Genomic DNA, 23983 nt, shown 5'->3' on the forward strand with positions numbered 1-23983 from the left:
ATGATGTTGTGACGTTTTGCTTTTAGCTATGATCAGAGTTTGATCAGAGTTTCATAAACACATGAGACGCCATATTGTCACTTTACTCAAACCCTTGATGAGACCTCCATACAGATCCAGAATGCCAGGTCCTTGGACCCCCCTTTCGGTACTGGAGCCGATGAAACGGCGTCAGCAGTACGACAGACTAGTCTTTGGATTGTCTCCAGGAAAAAAGCGATAGTTGGTTGAAAACGTCAGATGGACCCCCCCCCCCCCCTTGGTTCAGCAAGTTCAGCTTTTATTCTGAAAGGAACCATTGCTTGGTTGGTAAAATGCAACAGATTTTATCCAACTTATTGGTTCTTTTGCTTAAAAAGGAAGTTCTGGTGGCCGGTCCGATACTCCTCTTAGCATGCGGTGAACTGCGGTGAACTGTAGAGAACTCAGGGAACTGAACTAAGATGGCGTGGGAACTGGTTTTGTTAATTTGGATGTTTTGGTTTCTGTTCGAATCGAAGTTGCAGATTTATAAACACCACAGAGACTATGCCACGCTTCAGAAAGGAAGGTTTTGATTGGATCAGTGAAAGCAATGTGTCCTGCGTTTACATTACGTGTAGTCAGAATGTCTAGTGCAGCTAGATTAAAGTCATATTACTTATTAAAGCATATTAATCATGACATTGTCATTTCACAGAATGGTCAACATTATATTATTGACTAACACTTTGTTTTATTAGCTTTATTAAAAATAGAGTTCTTTGATTTATTAAAAGGAAAGAGTCCTTTATCTTCAATCTTCTCTTGAGCTGGAAAGGAAGCAGTTTAGAAGCAAATGCATGACCTTGAGGCAGTCTCATGCAGCTTAGTACTGTGTCAGAGGCATCTGTGGAGAGAGGGTAAATAACCTTCGGTGGAATGGCACCTCCGTCACGCTACAAAAAATATGTGTAAAAACAAAAAACGATTTTTAATTTCTGTATAGATAATTGCATGTTTTAGTCAAATATTTTGTTGCTATGAACATTTTACATTTATTTAATAAAAATTTACAATGTAAGGGTTGTTTTGATGTATAGAAAGTTGAAATACTCTAAAAAAAGATGGCACCACAGCATGTAAAAATGTAAATATAAGTTCTGGCGAACTTGTTCTATGGCACGTCTTAAAGGGTTAAACTCTGCAAGGCTGCTGTGATATTAGCATGAATCCACATGCTAACTTAGAGGATTTAAAACTGCGTAAACATCCCGTTTTATCCGTAAACTAAACTTTTGTCCTGTAGAGATTCCGAAGCCGTCATCCCCAGCATATTCTTCTTCCTGGTGCTGCTGTCGTACGAACGCTACCACTCCAAGCAGATTATCAGCATTCCCAAGATCATCCAGCTGTGTGACGGCATCATGGCCAGCGGCAGGAAGGCGGTCACCCACGGTGAGAAGACAGTCATGACGGTTGGGCCCCCTCTCCAGGATGAGCGATGCTGATGACCTTTATTCCTCCACAGCCATCCCGGCCCTGCAGCCCATCGTTTATGACCTGTTTGTGTTGAGGGGCTCGAACAAAGCCGACGCAGGGAAAGAGCTGGAAACGCAGAAGGAAGTGGTGGTCTCCATGCTGCTCCGACTGGTGCAGCACCATCAGGTGTGTCTCTAGTCCACCTCGCGCCAAGGAGACGTTCCTGGTCCTCGGACTCATTTCTTCATGCGTGTTTCTTAAAGGTGTTGGAGATGTTCATCCTCGTCCTGCAGCAGTGTCACAAAGAAAACGAAGACAAGTGGAAGAGGCTGTCCAGGCAGATCGCTGATGTCATACTCCCCATGATTTCTAAGCAGCAGGTTGTTATACGTTTATGTTTGAATCTGGCGTTTATTTCAAATTTTGATCCCTGTTTGTTTCTCCTCAGATGCACCTGGACTCTCCGGAGGCTTTAGGAGTTTTGAACACCTTGTTTGAGACGGTGGCGCCCTCGTCTCTCAGACCTGTAGACATGCTGCTCAAGAGCATGTTCACCGTCCCGGCCACCATGGTGGGACCCGTCTTTTCTTCGGTGAACGTAGTTAGAAATGAACAGAATGGGCCATGAATCAAATGTTCTTCCCTCCAGGCGTCCGTCGCTACAGTCCAGCTGTGGGTGTCTGGTATCCTGGCGGTGCTTCGAGTTTTAGTCTCTCAGTCCACTGAGGACATTGTCCTGTCCAGGGTCCACGAGCTGTCCCTCTCCCCACATCTCCTGTCCTGCATCGCCATCCGCCGCCTGCATCAGCCGAAGCCCTCCCCCAACGACCCGCCTGCTACCGACCCGGTTTCTAACCAGGAGGCTAATGGTGAGGCTCAAAAGGTTCCGCCTGAGGAAACGTTTGCCAGGTGTGTCATCACTACCTTTATTTTCTCTGGAGGTTTCTCCCTTCCAGGAACTGTTCACGATTTTATTTCTTTAGAAATAGGGATGGGTATCTTTGACATTTGAATCGATTCGGTACCAATTCCCGGTACCTAGGAATCGATACCGGTACTTAACGGTACCAATTTTCGATTCTTTTGAGTGTTTAATATTTTAATTCTCTTTTATAATTAAATATATTTTTTTCTCAATATATAACCATATTTGATAAATATCACGATAAATAACATTCAACTGTTTGTATTTTAACATCGTCCTTGTAGTTTTATAAGCTGATAATTAAACTGAAGCAAACATCTTTACTGTGAACTAAATTTATTGTGTATCTTCATTCCTTTTGCCGTCCTTTTTCATTTGATTTTTCCTTCTGGGAAGTTAGAATTTCCGAGGAGAAAGCGAACGCACCATTAGCTGATAACAACGGTGGCAATGGAAGCTAATTTATCAAGCTAACATTATCTTTAACAGTTTATTTAGCTGCTGGAGCAGATTAAAACGATGATGCCTCACACTTAGATCGTTGTCGCTGGTTTCATCTTCACCCAAAATGGGGGGGGGGGGGGTAGGATACACAGGTTGGAAACTGATTATGCAGTCAAACTCATGAGTGGGCCACCGTAGCTGCAATACCTTCTCTGACCAGCACAGCGCTAAAGAGTTGCATTTTTTCATCCTGATTTCAATGATTTCACACACGGGGCCTTTAACTTGTTAGAAGATTAAAAAAACGGGTTTTGGTTGTGTGTTATCTGCGTTTCAGGAGCTATTAAATGTTTTAAACCTCAGGAGTAACTGTTTTTTTTTTTTTTGTTTTGTTTTACTGTAGTTTTTCTCGCCTAATTTCTGCTTTTCCTTTCGCCTGCCTTATCCCTCCAGGTTCCTCCTCCAGCTGGTCGGCGTGCTGCTGGAGGACATCTCCAGCAGGCGTGTTAAAGTGGACATCGGTGAGCAGCAGCACACCTTCTACTGCCAGCAGCTGGGCACGCTGCTCATGTGTCTCATCCACGTCTTCAAAAGCGGTGAGCTCCTGTTGTGTCAGACTAGCTATAAGAAACGTGACTTTGATTTTTAAAGTCATCGGTGCGAAATGTGTTTTTCCTCTCAGGAATGTTTCGCCGCATCACCGCTGCAGCCGGCCGTCTCCTGAAGGGCGAGGGCTCCGGTGGACAGACGAGTGCCGAAGCTGGTCTCTTCTATCAGTTAGAAGGACTCAACAGCATGGTGCAGTCCCTCGTCACCACCCACCCGTCTCTGGTGCTGCTGTGGTGTCAGGTTCTCCTCATAATCAACTACACCAACTACTCGTGGTGGGCTGAAGTTAACCAGACACCCAGGTACCGACTCGGGGTCCAGAGGAAAAGGCTTAGGGTTTTTAATCCTGGGGTGTTTCTCAATGCCGAGGAACCTTGCCTTGATGTCTTGGCCCCGCCCCGGTTGCCTAGGAGATACGTCATTGAGAGCCGCCAAGACGTGTTCCAATGTCCATGTTCTACCGAGGCGTGTGTTTTCAGTTTGTTAGCCGTTTAGCTAGCTGAGCGAGGATACACGGGAGGTGTCTTGTAGCCTAGCCTTGGTCAAAAATTACCCACAATACACCGCAGTATTTTCAAAAAGATGGCGGATCAGAAGCCGGCAGCTACTTCGGGGACAATCTTCAAGTTTAAAAGTGAGTCAACTAATTTAAAATGTTTTTTTAGATCCAAAGAAGTTATCTATGGTTGGTTAGTTGCTTAGTAGTTGCAGCTTCGGTGGCTAGCAGGTAGTAACTCGCTTATATATTTAATTAAATAAACATATACACAACTTAAAAAGTAAAAGGCTCGTTATATATTTATATTGAAACTAATACGTATAAAATATAACGTTATCTCCCGTGTCACGTGACGTTGCGTGACCGCCGTGGAAGCCGTGGTCATGTGATGCTAGTCTGTTCCATTTAACCGTTTTCTTTGACCAAGGCAGGGTGTCCGCGGGGTTTTAAAAAGTATTAAAAAGTGATAAATAAAAATAGTCAAATTTAAGGCCATTAAAAGTGTTAAATTTGGTCTCAGAGGTATTATTTTTTCCAAGTTAGGTATTATTTTTTTCAGACTATCAGGTGTCGTATTCTGAACATCGACATAGAAATATATTCCGAATGAAATGTTTTGAACGATTATAAAAATAAAACAAGCCGATTATTTGCTCCTCCCACTTGAGCTGCCCTGAGTTACAAATGAAGCGCTCCGTTGCCAACTTAGCGACTTTGATGCTATTTCCAACAGCTTTTCAGACCCCCTTCTTGACTTTTTAAATCTTAAAAGTACCTAGCGAACACCTCAGAAACATCTCTGGTAACCCTTAGCTACTTTCTGGATAACTATCGTCGACATTTCCTGCTGCAGGTTAGCTAAACACTCCGCCTGCGCTCCGGACCGTTCTTCAGGACATTAGGAAAGGGAATGATGTAGTGATGTGTCAGTCGCTAAAGAAACGGCTCTCGGAGCCGGCTCCTTGTTGGAGTAACCAGAGTGAGTGACACACACCGTACCTGCGGACTCCTGAGCCGATAAAAACGGCTAAGTGTGCGCGTGCGGCGCGCTAAACACACGTGCAGCTTGCCCCGATTGCTGTGAGACCGGGTTGGGCGGTGGGGGGTGCAGCTGTGGTTGGGACAATTATTACATTAACTGATGGACTTGTAAATAAATAGTTTATAAATAAGGTAGAAATAAGTTCCTCACGCTGATAACTAATAACTAATCTCTCTGAGGACACTGTGCTGGTGTATTCTCCTACAGCACCTTGACATGACTAAATAAATGTTATGCAACATTTTGTGAACATTAATTTATTTGCATTTATTTGTTATAAATGCCACTGTATAATTCTTGCTGTCAGTATTTGCAAGATATTGGTATTTGGGTCTGTACTGGTTAGACTTAAATGAGTTAAACCAAGGTCTATAGCCCTTGGGTCATAAACTATGAGCTATAAGTATATTGGTCTTTTTATACTGGGAATCAGGAGTTCTTTTAGTGATCATCTTGTTTCTTGTTTATTTTTGCCCTGATTGTGCCCTGAGCAGTTTTATGACTGAATAAAAATAAATTTAAAAAATCTACATAAATTGAAAAATCGTCTTAAATAATCGAGATCTCAATTTCAGTCACAATAATCGTGATTATTGTTTTTGCCATAATTGAGCAGCCCTGCTTTAGCATATCCGGTCACATTATGATGACGTCATATTCAGTGGTCGTTCTGCATCATTTCAGGCCCCGTGGTCAACTGTCTGAACCGCTGAAAAGAAGTGCCTGGCATATTTTCTAAGTAAAATAAATATGCGCAATACGTTGTCAACATCAGTGAGTCTCTAAGTCTATGCTTTTTGTATGTTATATATGTTAAAATATGTGTAAATAGGTCGCTGATTAACACTTGCAATTTAGTGTTGTGATGGTTTTAAAAAAATTCTGAAGGTAGTAAAAAAAAGTATTAAAAAGTAGTAAATTTTACTTAAGGATTGCTGTATATACCCTGCAAGGAAGGACCGTGTCCTCGTAAGCAAGGCGCCTGGCCTCGCGAGACATCGCCTCGCAAGGCCAGGCGCCTTGACATTGAGAAACACCCCTGGTGTTTCTTATTAATGTTTTAAAAATGGCTGCTTTTGTCTTCTACTTCCTGCCAGGGGACACAGCCTGTCCTCCACAAAGCTGCTGAGTCCTCACTCCTCAGGGGAAGAGGAAGAAGAAAACCCAGAGTCCCAGTTAGCCATGGTCAACCGGGAGATCGTACGCAGAGGAGCCTTAATTCTCTTCTGTGATTACGTGGTGAGACTTACACGTGTGGAGGAGATTCGATTTTCCCGCCAGGATGAAGATGAAGCAACTTTAACATGAAGTCTTTTACTTTTAGTGTCAGAACCTCCACGACTCGGAGCATCTGACCTGGCTGATTGTCAACCACGTCCGTGACCTCATCAGCCTTTCCCACGAGCCCCCTGTCCAGGATTTCATCAGCGCTGTTCACCGAAACTCAGCCGCCAGCGGCCTCTTCATCCAGGCCATCCAGTCCCGCTGCGACAACCTCGCCACGGTATGGCGACTTTTAACTCCTTACCTCCCTGTCGTCCCAGAGTCCTTCACTGATGTGTGTGTGTGTGCAGCCCACCATGTTAAAGAAGACGCTGCAGTGTCTGGAAGGCATCCACCTGAGTCAGTCCGGATCTCTGCTCATGCTCTATGTGGACAAGCTGCTCAGGACTCCCTTCAGGGTTCTAGCTCGCATGGTCGACACGCTGGCGTGTCGCCGAGTCGAGATGCTGCTGGCGGAGACGCTGCAGGTAAGGCTCACCAGGTTGTCTGATGGATTGTGCTAGTGGTCTGGAATGCATCCCACCAGTGAAACTGAAAGTCAGCGTTGATCCTTTAGAACAGCGTCGCCCAGCTTCCTGTGGAGGAGCTGGAAAGAATCCAGGAATATCTCCAGACCAGCGGTTTGGCCCAGAGGTATCCTCCCAGAACGTCGGTTCTGGATCAGAGCGTCTCTGCTGATTATTTTTGTGCTCAAACTCAAAAATGACAGAATATGTTGTCTTCTGCCCGTCTCCGCCAGGCATCAGAGGTTCTACTCCCTGCTGGACAGGTTCAGAGCCACTGTGACCGACACCGCTAGCCCCGCCCCTCCAGTTACACCACACCCCTTAGACGGGGAGCCACCCCCCGCCCCGGAAAAGATCGTGGCTGACAAGGTGAGGATTCAGATTCTGGACGGAGCAACAAATCTGCAGAATGAGTTGTGGAGCATCCAGGGAACCGTGATCCTGGGAAAAGAGGAAAACTGCAGCTTTGTATTTTTCACTTTGGAATGAGAACAGTCAAACTGGGCTGCTGTTGTGATTTTATTTAGGAATGGTACGTGGCCCTTGTGAAGTCCCAGTGCTGTCTCCGCGGAGACGTTTGTCTTTTGGAGACGACCGAACTTCTGACCAAACTACCTCCTCCGGACCTCCTGAGCACCATGAGCTGCAAGGTGACGTGGAAACGGGCGGATCGGAACACTTCCTGGTGCTTAGTTTTGTTTGTAATGATTCTTACTGAACGCAGGATTTCAACCCGAGCCTGTTGTGTCCGAGCCTGAGCGTGGGCTTGCAGAGGTTAACGCGGGGTCAGGGGTCACTCCTGTTGGACACGGCCTTGCAGGTGACCCTTGAGCAACTAGCAGAGGTCACGGGGTCACTTCCTGTTCCACACCAGCCTTTCCTGCCACCGCCGGAACCGCAGCCTTACTGGAACCATCTGGGTGGCGTGTACGGTGAGAGTGAGGAGGCGGAGCAATAAGACTCAAGACGAATGAAGGAAAGAAGAAACGGGAATTTCCTTTTTTATCCTTTTGTTTCCAGATGATCCAAGTTTTTATCCCAAGGTTCTGTCGCTCTGCCGAGCGTTGTCCCAGTACCTGCTGGGCGTCGGCCAGCTGCCGCCATCGTTGCAGATCCCCCCCGATAAGGAGCAGCTCATCACCACGTTCACCTGCACGGCTGCTGAGGTAAACCGGCTGGGGTCGGGCCGCCAGTAGCACACAGTGGTGATTCGCTAATGAGACGGGTTTACGGCTGTGGGCGAGATGGTCCAAAACATTTATCACGATGTTTCTGAGCGTTCTGGTGTGGCGATGAACCGGACGCCGTAACAAGTAACATCATTATTGCTCCAGGACCTGATCACACCCTCTATTTATTCCCAAATTCCACTTTTTCAGCTTTTATTTTTCTAACTTCCACATTTCCACGCTAACTGTGTTTATTAGCCCGACGGGTGTGATAAAACAGTTGAATCTTAGTCAGAATTCAAAATGTAACAAACTTTCACAAACAGTCGTCCCTCATGAACTCATTCACTGCCAGCGTTTCTCACCGTTTTTACTGGTTTTTTTTTAAGAGTCACAGAACGCGCGCTAGCATGATGTCGATGCCAAAACTACCAAAACAAAGCGGAGACTCACCTCTTACATCAGGAAGAATGCGCGTGTTTCGAGCGTTATCCGTTCTTTCATGATCCGTTGTTGAATTGTGATCGGCAGAGGCTTTTCCGGTTCGCACCTCACTTTTTTTACAGCAGCGGCCCAAAACGATCTCCTAACACGTGGACGTTCTGCTTCCTGATCACGTGACGTATGACGTACGCGGATGAAGATCGGCTTTAGAGCTGAGATGTTTGTTCTCACGGTGTGGGGGCTCGTCCGACGCCCACACAGTAAAAAAAAATCATCATTGGCAGTTGTAGGGTTTGAGAAATTGAGTGCTTTAAGAGCTCTATATATTACCTCTACTTATGACCAATAAGCTGTGGTACTCTATGTAAACATAGAATATCACCCTGCCTGGTCTTTACTGTGTTTTAATCAGAAGATTCTAGGATTCTTTGTTTATTAGGGGATTGTAAACACTTTGTTTTGATTCAGAAAAGTCAGGTTTAATGAAAGTAAGAATTTATTTGACAAACAATGACATGACAGTTTCACTAATATTTACTGTGATGGATGGAACTAGATGTGAACAAGGCTGGAAAAGCCCTCAGGACCAACTTTCTACACTTTTCTCAGACGGGCGTGAGCATTTTCACTTTTCTCTCTCTTTTAAACTCTCTCAGTAGTCCAGCATCACAGAATGAACCCGACGACTGAAACCCGTCTTCAGGCCCAAACATCTGGCCCAGATTCAAACGTTTTCCTTTAAATAATAATGATGGATTCTAGAACTAATTCAATTTTAAAGCGCAAGTCACCCCCTACCTGAGTATTACTCCGCTCCCACTTCCTGTTTGAAAAATGCAACAAATGCTGTTGCCTAGCTGACCGAAAGGGCGGTGCCGCTAACAAATACACACACACACACAAGCTCATGACATTGTGACATCATATGGTACCAGCTAGAGCTATAGCGACGCATCGATGACGGCTCGATTCTAAAAATTTGTCGACGTCAGATCCGGTAGTCGACGCTTATCGCCCACTTGTTGCATCCCCAGGAGTTTTTCCTCTAGTTCGCCCTCTTCTCCGCCTTCACTAACATCTCCACCAAATACCGAAGACCTGGAACAATGTCCGTCCGCTACTAGATTCTTTTCTTGTTTTGGCCGCCTTCGTCTCCCGGCAACAGTTTAGAGTTTGGACCTTTGGAGATCCTTATTTTGGTCCAGAACCCTGTAATCTTTGCCCAGTGGGACATCCCTACTTATTTGTACTTTAGTTTTAATTCCCCACAGGTAGAATTAGTTTTATTATTCCCAACCTGTGGATGGAAAGATTTATGTTTTTTTGTAGTTGTAAATAAACCTGATCATCATTTTAACTTTTATATCCCGCGTTATTGTCCCTTCCTTTTTGCACACGAGCCAAACTCCCCAGGAAGGGTCGTAACACCACTCGCCTCACGCACATAAGTGACCAAAACAAAGCAGCATGGAGACACTCCGTCTCCAACCACCTCTCAGGCAGCAGCCTGTTCTCCCAAGTTCTACACGTCACCAGAACATAACCAACCGCAACACAGTAAAAGCAGTGTTATACAAAATGGAAGGCCTGTAGTGTTTATTCTCTTACAGTAACCATTTATCAATTTTTTGAGGAATTTATTAGAGACTTTTTTGTTATTAACTGTGCAATAAAAAAATAATCATTAGATTAATTGTCTAAATGGTCATTAGAATAGTCGACTATTCGATAAAATAATCGTTTACCCCCAGCCCTAGTACCAGCTAACGTTCTAGGGTACCTCTTAGCCAATAGCGATGGCAGATTTAAATTCAAATGCAGTGCAGAGTTTTTGCCTGACAACGGCACAACACTGACAGTTTTAGGCAGAAAATTTAAATTTTAACTAAAATGCACTAAAGTGCAAAACTATTGACTACACGTGTCTGCAGCACGATTAGACACTCGTTTATATAGTTTTATCAGGAATATAAAGCTGATTTGGGGGTGACTTGCTCTTTAAAGACCGAACCACAACGTTGGACTCATAAGGAGTTATTAATATTGACTCATGAGTATTTCAGTTCTCTGACCGTGTTTCTTCATCCTGGCATCGCTTGGCTGTAGCGTATCTTTCCACTGAAGGCCTACAGCCAATCGGGGCCATCCATTGATTCCGGTCGTAACGTGTTTGGTAGGTGGTGGCGTGGCAGCTGCTCCAGGACCGGCTGCCCCTGAGTGTGGACCTGCAGTGGGCTCTGTCGTGCTTGTGTCTGGCCCTGCAGCAGCCCTGCGTCTGGAACAAGCTCTCAACCCCCGAGTACACCACCTACACCTGCTCCCTCATCTACTGCCTACACCACATTATCACTGCTGGTAAAGACGGCGGCATTAAGGCTTTTGGGTTATTAGTTACATTTGGCCTTTAAATGTTTTTTCCTCCTGCCTCTCAGTGGCTGTGAGTCCTGGCAACCAGCTGCTGCGTCCAGAGAAGAAGCAGAAACATGGAGATGCTGAAGGAGACCAAGTGGACCTGGGCCATGCCAGCAGTGAGGACTCCTTTAGAAACATGCAGAACTGTTTTCCACTTGATGCTGGTGAAGGTTTTCTTCAGCGGACGTGTGTTTGTTCCAGACGAGTGCGAATGGCGAGCATGTGAGATCATGGCCGAGCTGGTGGAAGGGATGCAGAGCATCCTTTCTCTGGGTCACCCGCGAAACTCCTCGTTTCCCGCTTTTCTCACACCGACGTTGGGCAACATCGTCATCAGCCTGTCCCGCCTACCTCTGGTCAACAGCTACACCAGAGTTCCTCCACTGGTTGGTGTCTAGAGAAGGAGTGAAGCTCCTCTGGTGTGTCGGCGTGTTGGTTCAAACGCTGTGTTCCTGTTTAGGTCTGGAAGCTGGGCTGGTCCCCGCAGCCTGGCGGAGAGTTTGGCACCGCGCTGCCCGAGATCCCTGTGGACTTCCTGCAGGAAAAGGATGTCTTCAGAGAGTTTCTGTACCGCATCAACACGCTGGGTACAGAAACATACACGTCTGTGTCCGTAAGACGGGTTTTTACTGAGGAATGGTCCAGATGATCCTTTTGGTCGCTGTGTTTTTCAGGCTGGAGCAGCAGGACTCAGTTTGAGGAGACCTGGGCCACTCTGCTGGGGGTGCTGGTCACCCAGCCCATCACGATGGAGCAGCAGGAGGAGACGCATCAGGAGGTAAACGCTAATCCACAGAAGGATCAGAGACAGGATGTAAATAGTGTTAAAAGGAGCCTAAGCCACGCCCATCTACTTTAGGACCGTAACTCCCCAAAGAGAACCAGGAAATAACTTTTATAGCCCCGTTCAGGTACCCATGAGCCGACCGGAAGGGGAAGAGCCTCAGGCACCCTACATCACCTGATTGTGTGTGTGTGTGTGTGTGTGTGTGCATCAGGAGTATTGAGAAGTGGTACGCCCATGTGGAACATTGTTTACAAAAGCTCATTAGCTCGCTTAGAATCCACCTTTTCCAGAACTTACCCCACAGGTTTTGTACCCTTCTGTGATGACGCGCGTTTCACCATCACACGTTGGTGATCTTCTTAGTCCCTACACCCCCAGCAGGTCCCTGAGGTCCAGTGATCAAAGCCTACTGGTTGTGCAGCACCAGGCTAAAGGTCAAAAGTGACAGATCATCTACTGCTGTGGTCCCCAGACTCTGGAACTCTCTCCCCCTGAGCCTGAGATCAGTGGACTCAGTGGTCTCCTTTAAACTCACCTGTTCAGACTTTGGTGGGACCTTCATCACCTCCCTCTCCTTGTTCTGCTCTTATTCCGTCTTCCCCAGGATCCACTGATTTCCCTCTTTCATATAAATTTTCTCTCTCTCTTTCCTTGTGTTAAATTTTTTCTCATTTTAAACATATTTTTAATCATTTTTTTAAATCTATTATTTTTTTTACCTTTTTTTTGTGAAGCACCTCGTAGCGGTTGCATGACTATTTATTTTAAAGTCGACAGTCAAGTAATGAAAATCGAGTCGACTTTGACTAGTCGTTGATGACGTCGTACAGCTGAAGCGGGTTGGTTCGCTGGAGTTTTTGACAGTTAAAGTTGCGCCCACATTGTCTAAGTTAAACATTTCTTTTAACACAGGGTATCCGCGGGTCCTTAAAAAGTTTTAAAAAGTCTTAAATTTGCTTTTCTAAATTTAAGGCCTTAAAAATCCTTAAAAATGACAAATAATCCTTAAATACAGTTTCCAAAGGTCTTAAATTACCAAAGACCCAATGAATAAGAATTTCTAGTTAGTCTTCAGCATTTTTTGTGTACGATGTTGGCGTAAGCGGAACCGTACACATTCAGTTGGTTGTGAAAGGGGGCTATTTTTAGATGAGCACATTAGCTGGTTAAGCTAGTGGGAGCTTGCGCCATGGGGAAGTGCAAGTTTAATGGTAACTGGATGGTTAATCCCACGTTCGTGACGTGGTTAGCACCGGTTCCAGGCAATAGCTGGAAATTATAGCTTAAAATTAATTTAAAAAATAGCTTAAATTTGGTCAAAGTAGCCTTAAAAAAGGTCTTAAAAAGTCTTAAATGTGGCTCCCTTAAACCTGCAGATACCATGTAACAACGGTAGTTTCTGCTTCAGTCCTCTCCCCCCTCCCCCTGCACAGCGGCTGCAAACTCACTGATGCGCCTGCAGCCTCTCAGAGTTCCTGCTGCTCTAAACATTAAAATAATTATTTCATTTTCTGTTCCTCACATCTGATTACCTTCAGTGATGTCTGTTTGTTGCAACCAGCAGGTACAAAAACTAACTTGTTTTTATTTGACTATTTTTCTGTCCTGTCTGTTTATTATCTTCCTGCATCTCCTCTCAATCCTAAAGAAAAACTGCTACCTGGGTTCATATATACTCACCTTATGAGTTACCTTTGAACTGCAGTTCTAAAAGATCTACCGACCGCTAAAACAGCGGAGTGCGCGCCGGTCGCACCGGTGAGGTGCGTCACCGGAGGACAAAACAGGTGATGCGCTCCGCTCCACAGCAGCGAAACGCATCAGGCACAAATTAAAGACAGAAAACATAAAAGGAAATGAGCCGACATGAACGATCGCGTGGTAAATTTGTTTTTGAGGTGGCGACACCTGCTTTGATAATGTTACTGTGGCCGTGCTCAGGACGCAGATGTCTGGAGCGCGTCAACAATCAGAGCTTTGCATGTGCACACTGGTTAAGGTTAGGGTGGTGGTGAGAGGAAGGTTAAATTGCAAGAGGGTAAAGGTCACAATTTGGTCAAATGTCCGTGTTACGGCGGGCGTCAGATACCGACGCTCTGGCACAGCGTGTCGCCTCCCGACTGCTGTCTTTTCCAGGACTGCATCTTGTCGGTCATTATCACGTGACAGCGACTAGTCGATGACAGGCATAAAAAGTCACTACAGAGCCGTGAAGTCGACTAGTCGATACAACCCCTTGGCGCCTCGGTATTTTTATCGTGAGAGGCGCTATATAAAAGATGGTTATTGATTTTTCTTGTTTTGGATTAGCTTTCCTGGAGTTCTGATGCACGGAAACCGTTTCTTCTGTACCCGGCATGGCGAAGACGGCGTTCCCATCAGCAGCGTGATGCAAAGGGTCGACATCTGCATCTGTGTGAATGCCTTTCATGTCTCTCCAGGAGGACTTGGAGCGTACCCAGCTAAACGTGTTAGCAGTGCAGGCTATCACCAGCCTGGTGCTGAGTGCCATGACCCTGCCCGCCGCTGGCAACCCTGCGGTCAGCTGTCTGGAGCAGCAGCCTCGCAACAAGAGCCTGAAAGCGCTGGAGACGCGGTAGCTATGCAGCCATCGCCTGTCTGACTGGGAGAGTGATCAGACGTGTTACCGGTAGAGCTTCAGAGGGGAATTTGTGTGTTTCCAGGTTTGGGAGGAAACTGGCTGTGATTAGGGGCGAAGTGGAGAGAGAGATTCAGGCTCTTGTGTCAAAAAGAGACAACGTCCACACACATCACCCGTACCACGCCTGGGACCCCGTTCCCTCGCTGTCCGCAGCCTCCACAGGTAACTAGCTCCTCCTCTGCATCTCTGACACACAAACGCTTCAATAAAGCACGCTATGCTAACTGGTTTCAGCAGGTATGCTGATCAGCCACGAGAAGCTGCTGCTTCAGATCAACACGGAGAGGGAGCTGGGCAACATGGACTACAAGCTGGGGCAGGTGAGAGGCGCTCTGACGTCAAGTCAGAGGAACAGGATGATCCATGCAGCAGCTAACGTTAGCATCACCTGCAGGTCTCCATCCATTCTGTGTGGCTGGGCAACAACATCACTCCCCTGAGGGAGGAAGAGTGGGGCGAGGATGAAGAAGACGAAGCAGACACGCCGGCGCCCGCTTCGCCACCTTTATCACCAATAAACTCCAGGTTGGACGACGCGGCTCCTCGCACGCCAACGCCATCTGTGCCTACCAATGTGGCATCAGCTGTTGGTGGTCTCCGATGATCAGCTGATGTTTGTGCTTTCAGGAAACACCGAGCAGGTGTGGACATTCACTCCTGCTCACAGTTCCTCCTGGAGCTTTACAGCCAGTGGCTGATCCCAGGCCCTCCCAGCAACAAGAGGACTCCGACCATCCTCATCAGTGAGGTGGTTCGCTCGGTGAGCTGCTGCTCCTGTTTTAGCTCCGCCTTTAGCCCGGTGATGTCACAGGAAATGAGCGGTCACTGTGTTGTTTCCACAATAAAAGTAGATTACTTTCTGTCTGTTCAGTACCCGAGCGAGCTAAAAATGAGATGGAAACCGTTTCAGTCTGAATCCTTATTGTCTCACTTTTACAAATTAAAAGTAGTCCCATGGGAACTCGGGCTCTTAATCTGAAGGGTGGCGTTGAATGAACTGGTTAACGGTGATTGAAATGATTGACCCTTTTCAGCTGCTGGCCGTGTCGGACCTGTTCACTGAGAGGAACCAGTTCGACATGATGTTCTCCACCCTGATGGAGCTCCAGAAGCTTCACCCACCAGAGGACGAAATCCTGAACCAGTACCTGGTTCCTGCCATCTGCAAGGCGGCGGCCGTGTTGGGCATGGTGAGAAAAAGGAGCTGGGACGCGCCGACGTGTGTTTTACGTGCCGTTTATCTGCTTCCTGATCCGGAGAATCCTTTCAACGTTCCCAGGACAAAGCCATAGCCGAGCCTGTGTGCCGCCTGTTGGAGACGACCCTGCGCAGCACCCACCTGCCCAGCCGCATGGGGGCCTTGCACGGCGTGCTATACGTGCTGGAGTGTGACCTGCTGGATGAAACGGCCAAGCAGCTCGTTCCGACGGTCTCCGAGTACCTTCTGTCGAACCTCAAGGCCATCGCTCAGTGAGTGGCGCTCACGTCTCCGACAGACGCTGACCTCATTTCACCTCCTAATGAGTTTAACTGGCAGTAAGACCAGCCTCAGGGAGCCCCCCTCCTCACACACACACACACACACACACACACACACACACTGAGAGAGCATCTGTTGTTCTGTTTGGTTCTTATCCAGCTTAAGGAAAGAGTGCAGTTCTGGTCTCTGCCTCTAGGTGCTGCTCTTGCCGCTTCACTCACATCCCTGCAGCATCTTTTAAACATCCCTGCTGCGTTTGCTGTGTTTCCCTCCTGCAGCTGTGTGAACCTGCACAACCAGCAACATGTGCTGGTGATGTGTGCCGTGGCCTTCTACCTGATGGAGAACTACCCTTTGGACGTCGGAGCCGAGTTTATAGCCGGAGTCATACAGGTGAGCTCAAGTCGTCAGTTCCTTTTACTCGCTCGGAGGTTGTGAGGACAGAAGCTGTTGAGATTGGACCCTCTCCCTCGTGTTTCCAGCTGTGTGGCGTGATGGTGTCCGCCAGCGAGGACTCCACCCCCTCCATCGTCTACCACTGCGTGCTGCGAGGACTGGAGCGCCTCCTGCTGTCGGAGCAGTTGTCCCGCGTGGACGGAGAAGCGTTGGTGAAACTCGGCGTGGACCGTGTCAACATGCCGTCTCCGCACCGCGCCATGGCCGCTCTGGGTCTCATGCTCACCTGCATGTACACCGGTGAGCACAAACACACCTTCTGGTTGCATGTTGGTTTGTTCTTCATGACTGGTGCTGCTTGCTTCTGTCACGGCTGACTCCTAAAATTCCTGCACAAGGCTGGCTAACTCGTCTGCATGAACATTCCTGCTGTGATGTGGTAACGCTTAGTTCATCCCTTTGCACGCGTCCCTGACTCCCTCCTTCCCAAAAGCATGGAGCGCCTCCACAAACACTAATGGTTCATCTGTGGTCTGATTTATGGGCCATTCCCATCTGTACCGGGTCGGCCCGGGTCGGGTAGCGTAGGTTGTTTACATATTTGGGTGGCCTGGTATTTTTCCGGGCCAACCAAGGCTCATTCTCAGCCCTCTTCTCGAGGGGGTCTGCTTCAGGCCGACCAGGGCCAACACACCCACTGCTGACAGCAAATTCACACCTTCCATTAGAGCAAGCCTCTGATTGGTGGGTAGAATCAGCCCACATGGGCTTAAGGCAAGGATGTGTGGAATCAACCGGGCCAGGCTGGGGCTACCCGGCCCGGGCCGACCCGGTACAGATGGGAATGGCCCAATAGAGACGAAGGCATGAGGAGTCCCGCTCTCGACTATAATCATTAGCTCCTAGCTTAGCGAAGCATTTAGCAGCAACTTAGAAAAGAAATGTCTTGTTTGAAAGTAATTAAAACTGAGCGTGATCGTAGTTGGTTTCTTAAAAAGGGTCTCCATATTGAAATACAGTTTAGTCCCTACAAGACTGAGGAGCTAATGGCTAGTTCCAGCTTGCTGCCGTCTTAAAATGACTCCAGTCTCCAAAACCTCCTGGCTTTTCATGCATCGTTTTATAAACTTTTAAAGATGTGGAACACAGATAAACCATTTTTAATGATTGTTTCAGATTGTAACGGGTCCCTCTGAGTTTAACATCCAGGCTGAACATAAAAATGGGTGTTTGTCAATGTCAAGGCTCCTGACCTCGTGAGGCGTTGTCTTGCGAGGCCAGGTGCCTTGCTCACGAGGACACGGTCCTTCCTTGGTCAAAGAAAACAGTTAAATGGAACAGACTTGTATCACGTGACCGCGGCTTCAACGGCGGTCACGTGATACGGGAGAAACTATATTTTATACGTATTAGTTTAAATATAAATATTTAACAAGACTTTTACTTTTTAAATTGTGTATATGTTTATTAAATTACATAAATAAGTGAGTTACTACCCGCTAGCCACCGAAGCTGCAACTACTTAGCAACTAACCAACCATAGATAACCTCTTTGGATCTAAAAAAAAACATTTTAAATTAGTTGACTTACTTTTAAACTTGAAATTTGCCCCGAAGTAGCTGCCGGCTTCTGATCAGCCGTCCTTTAGAAAATACCGCAGTGTATTCTGGATAATTTTTGACCAAGGCTAGGCTACAAGACACCTCCCGTGTATCCTCGCTCAGCTAGCTAAACGGCTAACAAACGGAGAACACACGCCTCGGTAGAACATGGACATTGGAACACGTCTTGGCGGCTCCTGATGACGTATCTCCTAGGCAACCGGGGCGGGGCCAAGACATCAAGGCAAGGTTCCTTGGCATTGAGAAACACTCCTAGTCTCCTACACCTATCTCCTGCAGTAGCTTCTGATAGAAAACAGACGGTGAAACTCTAGGATAGAAAATCCTGACAGATCTACGTCACACTGTCACTAACATTCATGGACTCGCCCATCCGGACTCACGACGGGGAAGGCTGTTGTTGGTTTAGCGTCCAGGAAGCAGCAGAGAACGCCTCAGCTAGTAGAAGCTAACTGTTAGCATTAGGAACTCCAGAAACGGGCGCACCGGAGCTTTTTTTCCCCCAGAGTACGACTTACAAGGCATTCATTCCTATTAGACCACCTGTGTGCAACACCTTTAAACCACATCAGACAGGTGTTGACGGGAGCAGCTCTGGTGCACCAGCCCTCGTGCCCAGCATGAAGGTTTATAAAATAGTGGAGGTTGCTTTAAGACGGCAGCGATCCATTTTGGAGCTGACCACTAAATAAATGTGATTTTATAATTATTAACAATCTGCAAACACGCAATAACATCTCATGGCTTCACAGCTACAGAAGTAAAAGATTAAAAGTTAGGAAAGGAGCCCGGCAGCTTCTCGTTGGTTTCCCCTTCCTTCTCCCTCTCATGTCTGCACCGTCTCTGAAGCTCCGTATGATTACGTGTCTGTTTATTCAGCTCAGGCCTGTTCCAAAAGTCCAAAAGACAGAAGCGTTCGCAGCTGCTTTGTTCCTTAAAACCGCTCATGAGCAGAACCTTTTCTAAATGGAACGCAGCCGTCTGAAGCCCAGGCGCCCGCTGTGCTTTAGGCTGATGGGGCTCACCTGCCTGCTCCCTGCACCTGTGATGTAGCCTACCTCTAACCCTACCTGGCCCTACTAACCACAGCGCTAGTGTGTAGCTCTTCGTATCCTAATGCCCCTCCTGCTCAAGAGTTGGCCTGCAGACCCTTTGGCCCTTTTCAAAAATGCAAACCGACTTCCTGCGTTTCTCGTGTGCCAAATGTGTGGCTGAAGCTCATTCTGGTCACAAGAGAACCCATTTCACCGAAACCACGTCTCTAAAAACGCCTCCAGCACCAGTCAGACACCACCTGATTAAACTTCCTGTTTGTGGTTTTTAAAGTTCTAATCTGAGTCATGTGATGCGACCCCCTCCCCCCAACCTTTACCCCACTGGTCCGACCGGCGCCGCCATCCTTCTCATCTTCTCAGCGGTTCTTGCGTCAGGCTCAGATGCCACAGGGGTTAGAGGTCAGGCTGGCTCTGCTGTAGCCGAGGCGGTTGGCGTCACAGCGGGTCATGTTGGTTTCTCCTCAGGCAAGGAGAAAGCCCACCCTGACCCCCAAGCCCCAGACAGCGAGTCGGTCATCGTCGCCATGGAGAGGGTTTCCGTGCTCTTCGACAGGTAAAGCCTCACCTCAGAACTCGGTCACGCGGTGATCATTCCAGGTTTTTTATTTTAAAGGTCAAAGTGGTGAGAAAAGACAGGAAGTGGTTTTTTGTGTCCTAACTATCACGCCGGGGTTTCCTGTTCCTGCAGGATCAGGAAAGGTTTACCCAGCGAGGCTCGGGTCGTGTCCAGGATTCTGCCCCAGTTCCTGGACGACTTCTTCCCTCCGCAGGACGTCATGAACAAAGTCATCGGCGAGTTCCTGTCCAATCAGCAGCCGTACCCGCAGTTCATGGCCACTGTGGTTTACAAGGTCAGCAGCAGCAGCCCCGAAACGAGAGAAAAGCAGTCCGAGCTGTTGTTTTTATAGACTCCTCCCTTCTGTGCACGCCCACCCAGGTGTTCCAGACGCTCCACGCCACGGGCCAGTCCTCAATGGTGCGAGACTGGGTGCTGCTGTCCTTGTCCAACTTCACTCAGAGGACACCAGTGGCCATGGCTATGTGGAGCCTCTCCTGCTTCTTTGTCTCTGCGTCCACCTCCCAGTGGATTTCTGCTCTGTATCCTTACATGATCCATGAGCAAGGCAGCGATCGGCCTCTTTCTTTTATTTAGCAGCATGTAGAGGGGAAGCAGAAGATCCAGGGCGAGTCGTCCGGTTGAAGTCTGTTGGTCTGCGTAACGCGGAGACCCACGGGGAGCTCCTACAACATTTAAACTAGATAATCTTGTAGGGATGATCGATGCTACCAAAATCTCTAATCCCAACAGAGGTCGTCTCAATCCCAATTTAATGCTAAACTCACCTCTTCCTTCCTTTTTGAGCTGCTGTGGATCTCCGTTGCCTCCATAAAAAAATCCATCCATCTGTTTTCTGTCAGCGATCGGTTTTAGGAACTATGTAACTAAAACAGGGCTGGGCGATACGGGCTAAAATCAATATCACGATATATTGAGGATGTAACTTGGATAACGATAAATGGACGATAGCTACAGGTGTGCGCAGAAACAACAGTTGTCCACTAGATGGGGCTGTCACGTGCCCGTGTGTTCGTCCAGTCACATTTTTAACGACCTAAGGTGGTGCAGCTTCATGAATGTTGCCAACCTACACACACCTTTTCATTTTTTTTTTTAATTATCAAATTTCTTGACATGGGAAAAATTATCTCAATGGGAGTCAATAAATTCGATGATAAATTTTCGATTTATTGCCCAGCCCCAACCTAAAACAAGCCGTTTCAAAATGTCCACATTTGTGATGTCACAACTGGGAAAACTAGCATAGAACCTCCTCTAACCTCTCCAGGGTGGAGGAACAGCTCTATTCCAAGCCCCTCCTATTGGAGCTTCTCGGCTTTTTGACCCTTTGCACGTGACGTCACGCCACTCATGTGACGGCCCCCTTCGCCATGATGGACGGCAAAAAGACCGTTTACACCCGTAGAAACTCCAGTGAAGCTAGTCAAACAAGCCAGTTAGTAGTTTTTTATCATTTTTATTTAGTTGATTTGACAGTAAAATGGTTTCAGCTTGCTGCGCGGTCGGCTGCACTAAGAGACAAGGACGTAAACAACTCGTTTTTTCTTTTTAATAACTTTGATGGAGACTGAGGACGGAGATGAACTGCAGCGATCCATCAAGCGGTCTAGCAGCCCTCAGATTAGCAGCGAGCATGTTTTTACCGGGTACGATTAACGTTCATTTATTTCACAAGGAAGACAGGAACAGGGATAAATGTGATGTGTTTGTGATAGAGCTGCACGATATTGGGAAAACCTGCGATATTCGATAACAGTGCTTAATACTGCGATATCGATATTACTCGCGATAAATGAACAAATACTAAAGTATGCAGTGTTGATGTCGTCTGGCGTGTGACGTCTGCTCTGGGCTCAAAGCAAACAACAACTAATGCATGAATTCCATTACAACATAACATTTTTATTGCAAAAACATGCAGCTGCACCTGCTACTGTATTAGCAGCTGCACCTGCTACTGTATTAGCAGCTGCACCTGCTACTGTATTAGCAGCTGCACCTGCTACTGTATTAGCAGCTGCACCTGCTACTGTATTAGCAGCTGCACCTGCTACTGTATTAGCAGCTGTACCTGCTACTGTATTAGCAGCTGCACCTGCTACTGTATTAGCAGCTGCACCTGCTACTGTATTAGCAGCTGCACCTGCTACTGTATTAGCAGCTGCACCTGCTACTGTATTAGCAGCTGCACCTGCTACTGTATTAGCAGCTGCACCTGCTACTGTATTAGCAGCTGCACCTGCTACTGTATTAGCAGCAAAACAACAAACTGCATGCATGCAGTTTCTCAGTGACTTTCACCTCCACCATAAAACTTTTTCTGATGCTCCAAATACAGAAAAACATCCCTTACCAGGGTTTTTAGAATAAATAGTATAAATGTTAAATAATATTTAACATCACTTAAATGCAACAGCAAATTCTCTCATTGCTACTGAGCATTTTCTCCACTTATGTGGTTATGATATAAGGATGTTGCTGTAATGGGAAGTGAACTGTGCTGGGCCAAACTAGGAGAATATTAAGATTTTCTGAGGGAAAGAGAAAAACAATTGTCTACCTTTCAGAAGAGGAACTGGCAAAAAAAAACTACATGTAAAATATATGAAAATGTTTGGTTTTAACCCTAAATTGAACAAGTTTACCTGGATCTTAAAAAGCAGCTCAGATGATGAAACTGCAACTATGATTCTGATAACAAGCTAACAAATTGAACTAGCTCCTCTAAGATAAGTGGCTAGCAGAGCTTCTAACTGACAGTTTATGTGCAGCAGCAAATCAACTATCCTGATTAACAAGGTTATAAAAGCTCATAAATGAAAAATCACTTTGATGTGTGGGGGAACTTTTCCAGGCCCTCTTTAGCAGGGTGGGCCTGGGAGGAGAGTGCTGTAGCCTTTTAGCTGGAAGCTAACCGGAGCCTGGGGCTAACATCACCACCCAGTGGAACACTAGGGACATGAAGGTGGGTTGGTTCACCGGCACGTGTCGGAGTCAGCCCGGTAAAAATGATTAACGACACCGAGCGGACTCACGTTCACGTTTGAAAGCAGCGCTGATTCCAGAAACATCAGCACAAAGTGCGTTCGTTGCTCTGAGCCAGCATGACGAACAAGGGAACGGCGCCGCTAACTCAGTTCAGGTGTTGCTTTCCAAAAGGGTCTACGTAGGGGGCGGGCGTATTACGTGAACGGACCCATCTGATTGGCCGCATATCAGAAGGGCTACATTTGATTGGTGAAATAATACTTCCGCGTAAAAAACAGCTGGTTTACAAAAAGTTGATGTATGACACGGATGGAAATGTTTGAACCAAACATTTATCGCCGTTTTTGACGTGTTTTGCGATGGGCCTATCGCACGTCCTGTTATCGCGATGACGATAATTTTTCGATATATTGTGCAGCCCTAGTTTGTTTGTACTATCCTGATGGACGGTATTTCACCACGGAGGATGCGCTCCGTCCACTGTAGTGTAAAGCGAGACAATTATTAACAATATAAGAATATTAACAAAGCTCCGATGTATGATTACGTGTGTTAAAATTACGTTATTTATATGAGCGTCGCCGTTCAGAGATCTTCTCAGCAGCTGAACCCGGTAACACCACCAGCAACAGAAGCTGGTAGGGATCCGGACTTTTTAACAATCAGCTTTGGTGTAAAGTGAAACGCTGTTTATAACATAAAGTTATAAATCCAGAGGGGTGAATTTAGGCAAAGTCAGCAACATGTTTACATCGTGAACAGCTGCAGAGAGAACGTAAGCTAACGTTGGTAAGCTAGTTAACATACCGCTCTCTATGAGCCCCGTAGATGCGCTACTTCTTCTGATAACTGAACTGGCCATGAACTAGTTGAAGGAATGCTGGAGGAGTTTTGTTTTTGTTTTGATTGCAAAAACAATTTCAGGCTCTACTTTTCCCTTTGTTTAGTACTCGTGTCGCTCGCTGTTTACATGCTTTTGCCGTTCACCATGGTGGGCCCACGTGATTAGGTGACGTCGGCTCAAAGGGTCAATAGTAGCCTGAGGCAGTGGGGGAGGTGGGCGTGGCCAGATCTAGAACCCTGAAATGGCTCATTCTGGAAGGTACTGAAACGTGAGCGGGATTTAGCGCAACAAACCTCTTAACCTTGTTTTGTATTGACCATAGAACCATATAAATTAAGGAAAGTCATAATGTCTCCTTAAAACACAATCGAGCCCATTTTCTGTTCATTCTGCTGATGTGCTTTCATGCGGAAGGGTTAGCCCAAAGGGAGGCTAACGCTAGCACACTTTTATCAGTAAGGTGGTTCCCGGTGATTAGCTTGATTAGGGGATAAAGTAAAAACACTGGCAGCTCTGAACAGACGGGCCGACATTTAAAAGCTTCGCAGTCTGGACGTTTGTTCCAGGTGAGAGGAGCATCGAAGCTGAAAGCTGCTGCTCCATGCTTGGTTCTGGTTCTGCAGAGTAGGCTGGAGTAAGAGAACCTGAGTGGTCTGGGGGGTTGGCGTAGTGACAGTAGAGCTTCACCGGTGCAAGGCCATTCAGTCATTAACTAGTAGGAGTAGTCTGAAGTCTATTCTCGGAGCTACAGGAAGCCGGTGCAGGAACGGGGCGATGCGCTCTACTCTCGTAGT

General features: G+C 46.9%; 1 protein-coding gene across 8 annotated transcripts in view; it reads left to right on the forward strand.

Moving 5' to 3' along the window:
* htt (huntingtin) overlaps positions 1 to 23983 on the forward strand; it is a 61465-nt gene that overhangs the window by 36487 nt on the left and 995 nt on the right. For 3 of the 8 annotated variants that reach the window (XM_070552051.1, XM_054743945.2, XM_070552053.1), the window contains 32 exons: positions 1268 to 1416; positions 1490 to 1626; positions 1704 to 1820; positions 1889 to 2011; positions 2090 to 2349; positions 3263 to 3405; positions 3492 to 3720; positions 6057 to 6198; positions 6284 to 6463; positions 6534 to 6710; positions 6800 to 6876; positions 6983 to 7118; positions 7277 to 7399; positions 7474 to 7681; positions 7770 to 7915; positions 10540 to 10717; positions 10795 to 10890; positions 10976 to 11160; positions 11235 to 11361; positions 11449 to 11552; positions 14003 to 14157; positions 14246 to 14385; positions 14458 to 14543; positions 14618 to 14748; positions 14851 to 14983; positions 15258 to 15413; positions 15503 to 15693; positions 15982 to 16096; positions 16186 to 16399; positions 19138 to 19330; positions 19466 to 19628; positions 19715 to 19875. In XM_070552051.1, the coding sequence (XP_070408152.1) occupies positions 1268 to 1416; positions 1490 to 1626; positions 1704 to 1820; positions 1889 to 2011; positions 2090 to 2349; positions 3263 to 3405; positions 3492 to 3720; positions 6057 to 6198; positions 6284 to 6463; positions 6534 to 6710; positions 6800 to 6876; positions 6983 to 7118; positions 7277 to 7399; positions 7474 to 7681; positions 7770 to 7915; positions 10540 to 10717; positions 10795 to 10890; positions 10976 to 11160; positions 11235 to 11361; positions 11449 to 11552; positions 14003 to 14157; positions 14246 to 14385; positions 14458 to 14543; positions 14618 to 14748; positions 14851 to 14983; positions 15258 to 15413; positions 15503 to 15693; positions 15982 to 16096; positions 16186 to 16399; positions 19138 to 19330; positions 19466 to 19628; positions 19715 to 19875 (4875 nt within the window). The remainder of the gene's footprint in view (positions 1 to 1267; positions 1417 to 1489; positions 1627 to 1703; positions 1821 to 1888; positions 2012 to 2089; positions 2350 to 3262; positions 3406 to 3491; positions 3721 to 6056; positions 6199 to 6283; positions 6464 to 6533; positions 6711 to 6799; positions 6877 to 6982; positions 7119 to 7276; positions 7400 to 7473; positions 7682 to 7769; positions 7916 to 10539; positions 10718 to 10794; positions 10891 to 10975; positions 11161 to 11234; positions 11362 to 11448; positions 11553 to 14002; positions 14158 to 14245; positions 14386 to 14457; positions 14544 to 14617; positions 14749 to 14850; positions 14984 to 15257; positions 15414 to 15502; positions 15694 to 15981; positions 16097 to 16185; positions 16400 to 19137; positions 19331 to 19465; positions 19629 to 19714; positions 19876 to 23983) is intronic. The other 5 variants (XM_070552052.1, XM_054743946.2, XM_070552055.1 and 2 more) reach the window with 3 other exon arrangements.

Source organism: Nothobranchius furzeri, chromosome 6 (assembly GCF_043380555.1).
Source record: "Nothobranchius furzeri strain GRZ-AD chromosome 6, NfurGRZ-RIMD1, whole genome shotgun sequence".
In the NCBI taxonomy this organism is placed as follows: Eukaryota; Metazoa; Chordata; class Actinopteri; order Cyprinodontiformes; family Nothobranchiidae; genus Nothobranchius; species Nothobranchius furzeri.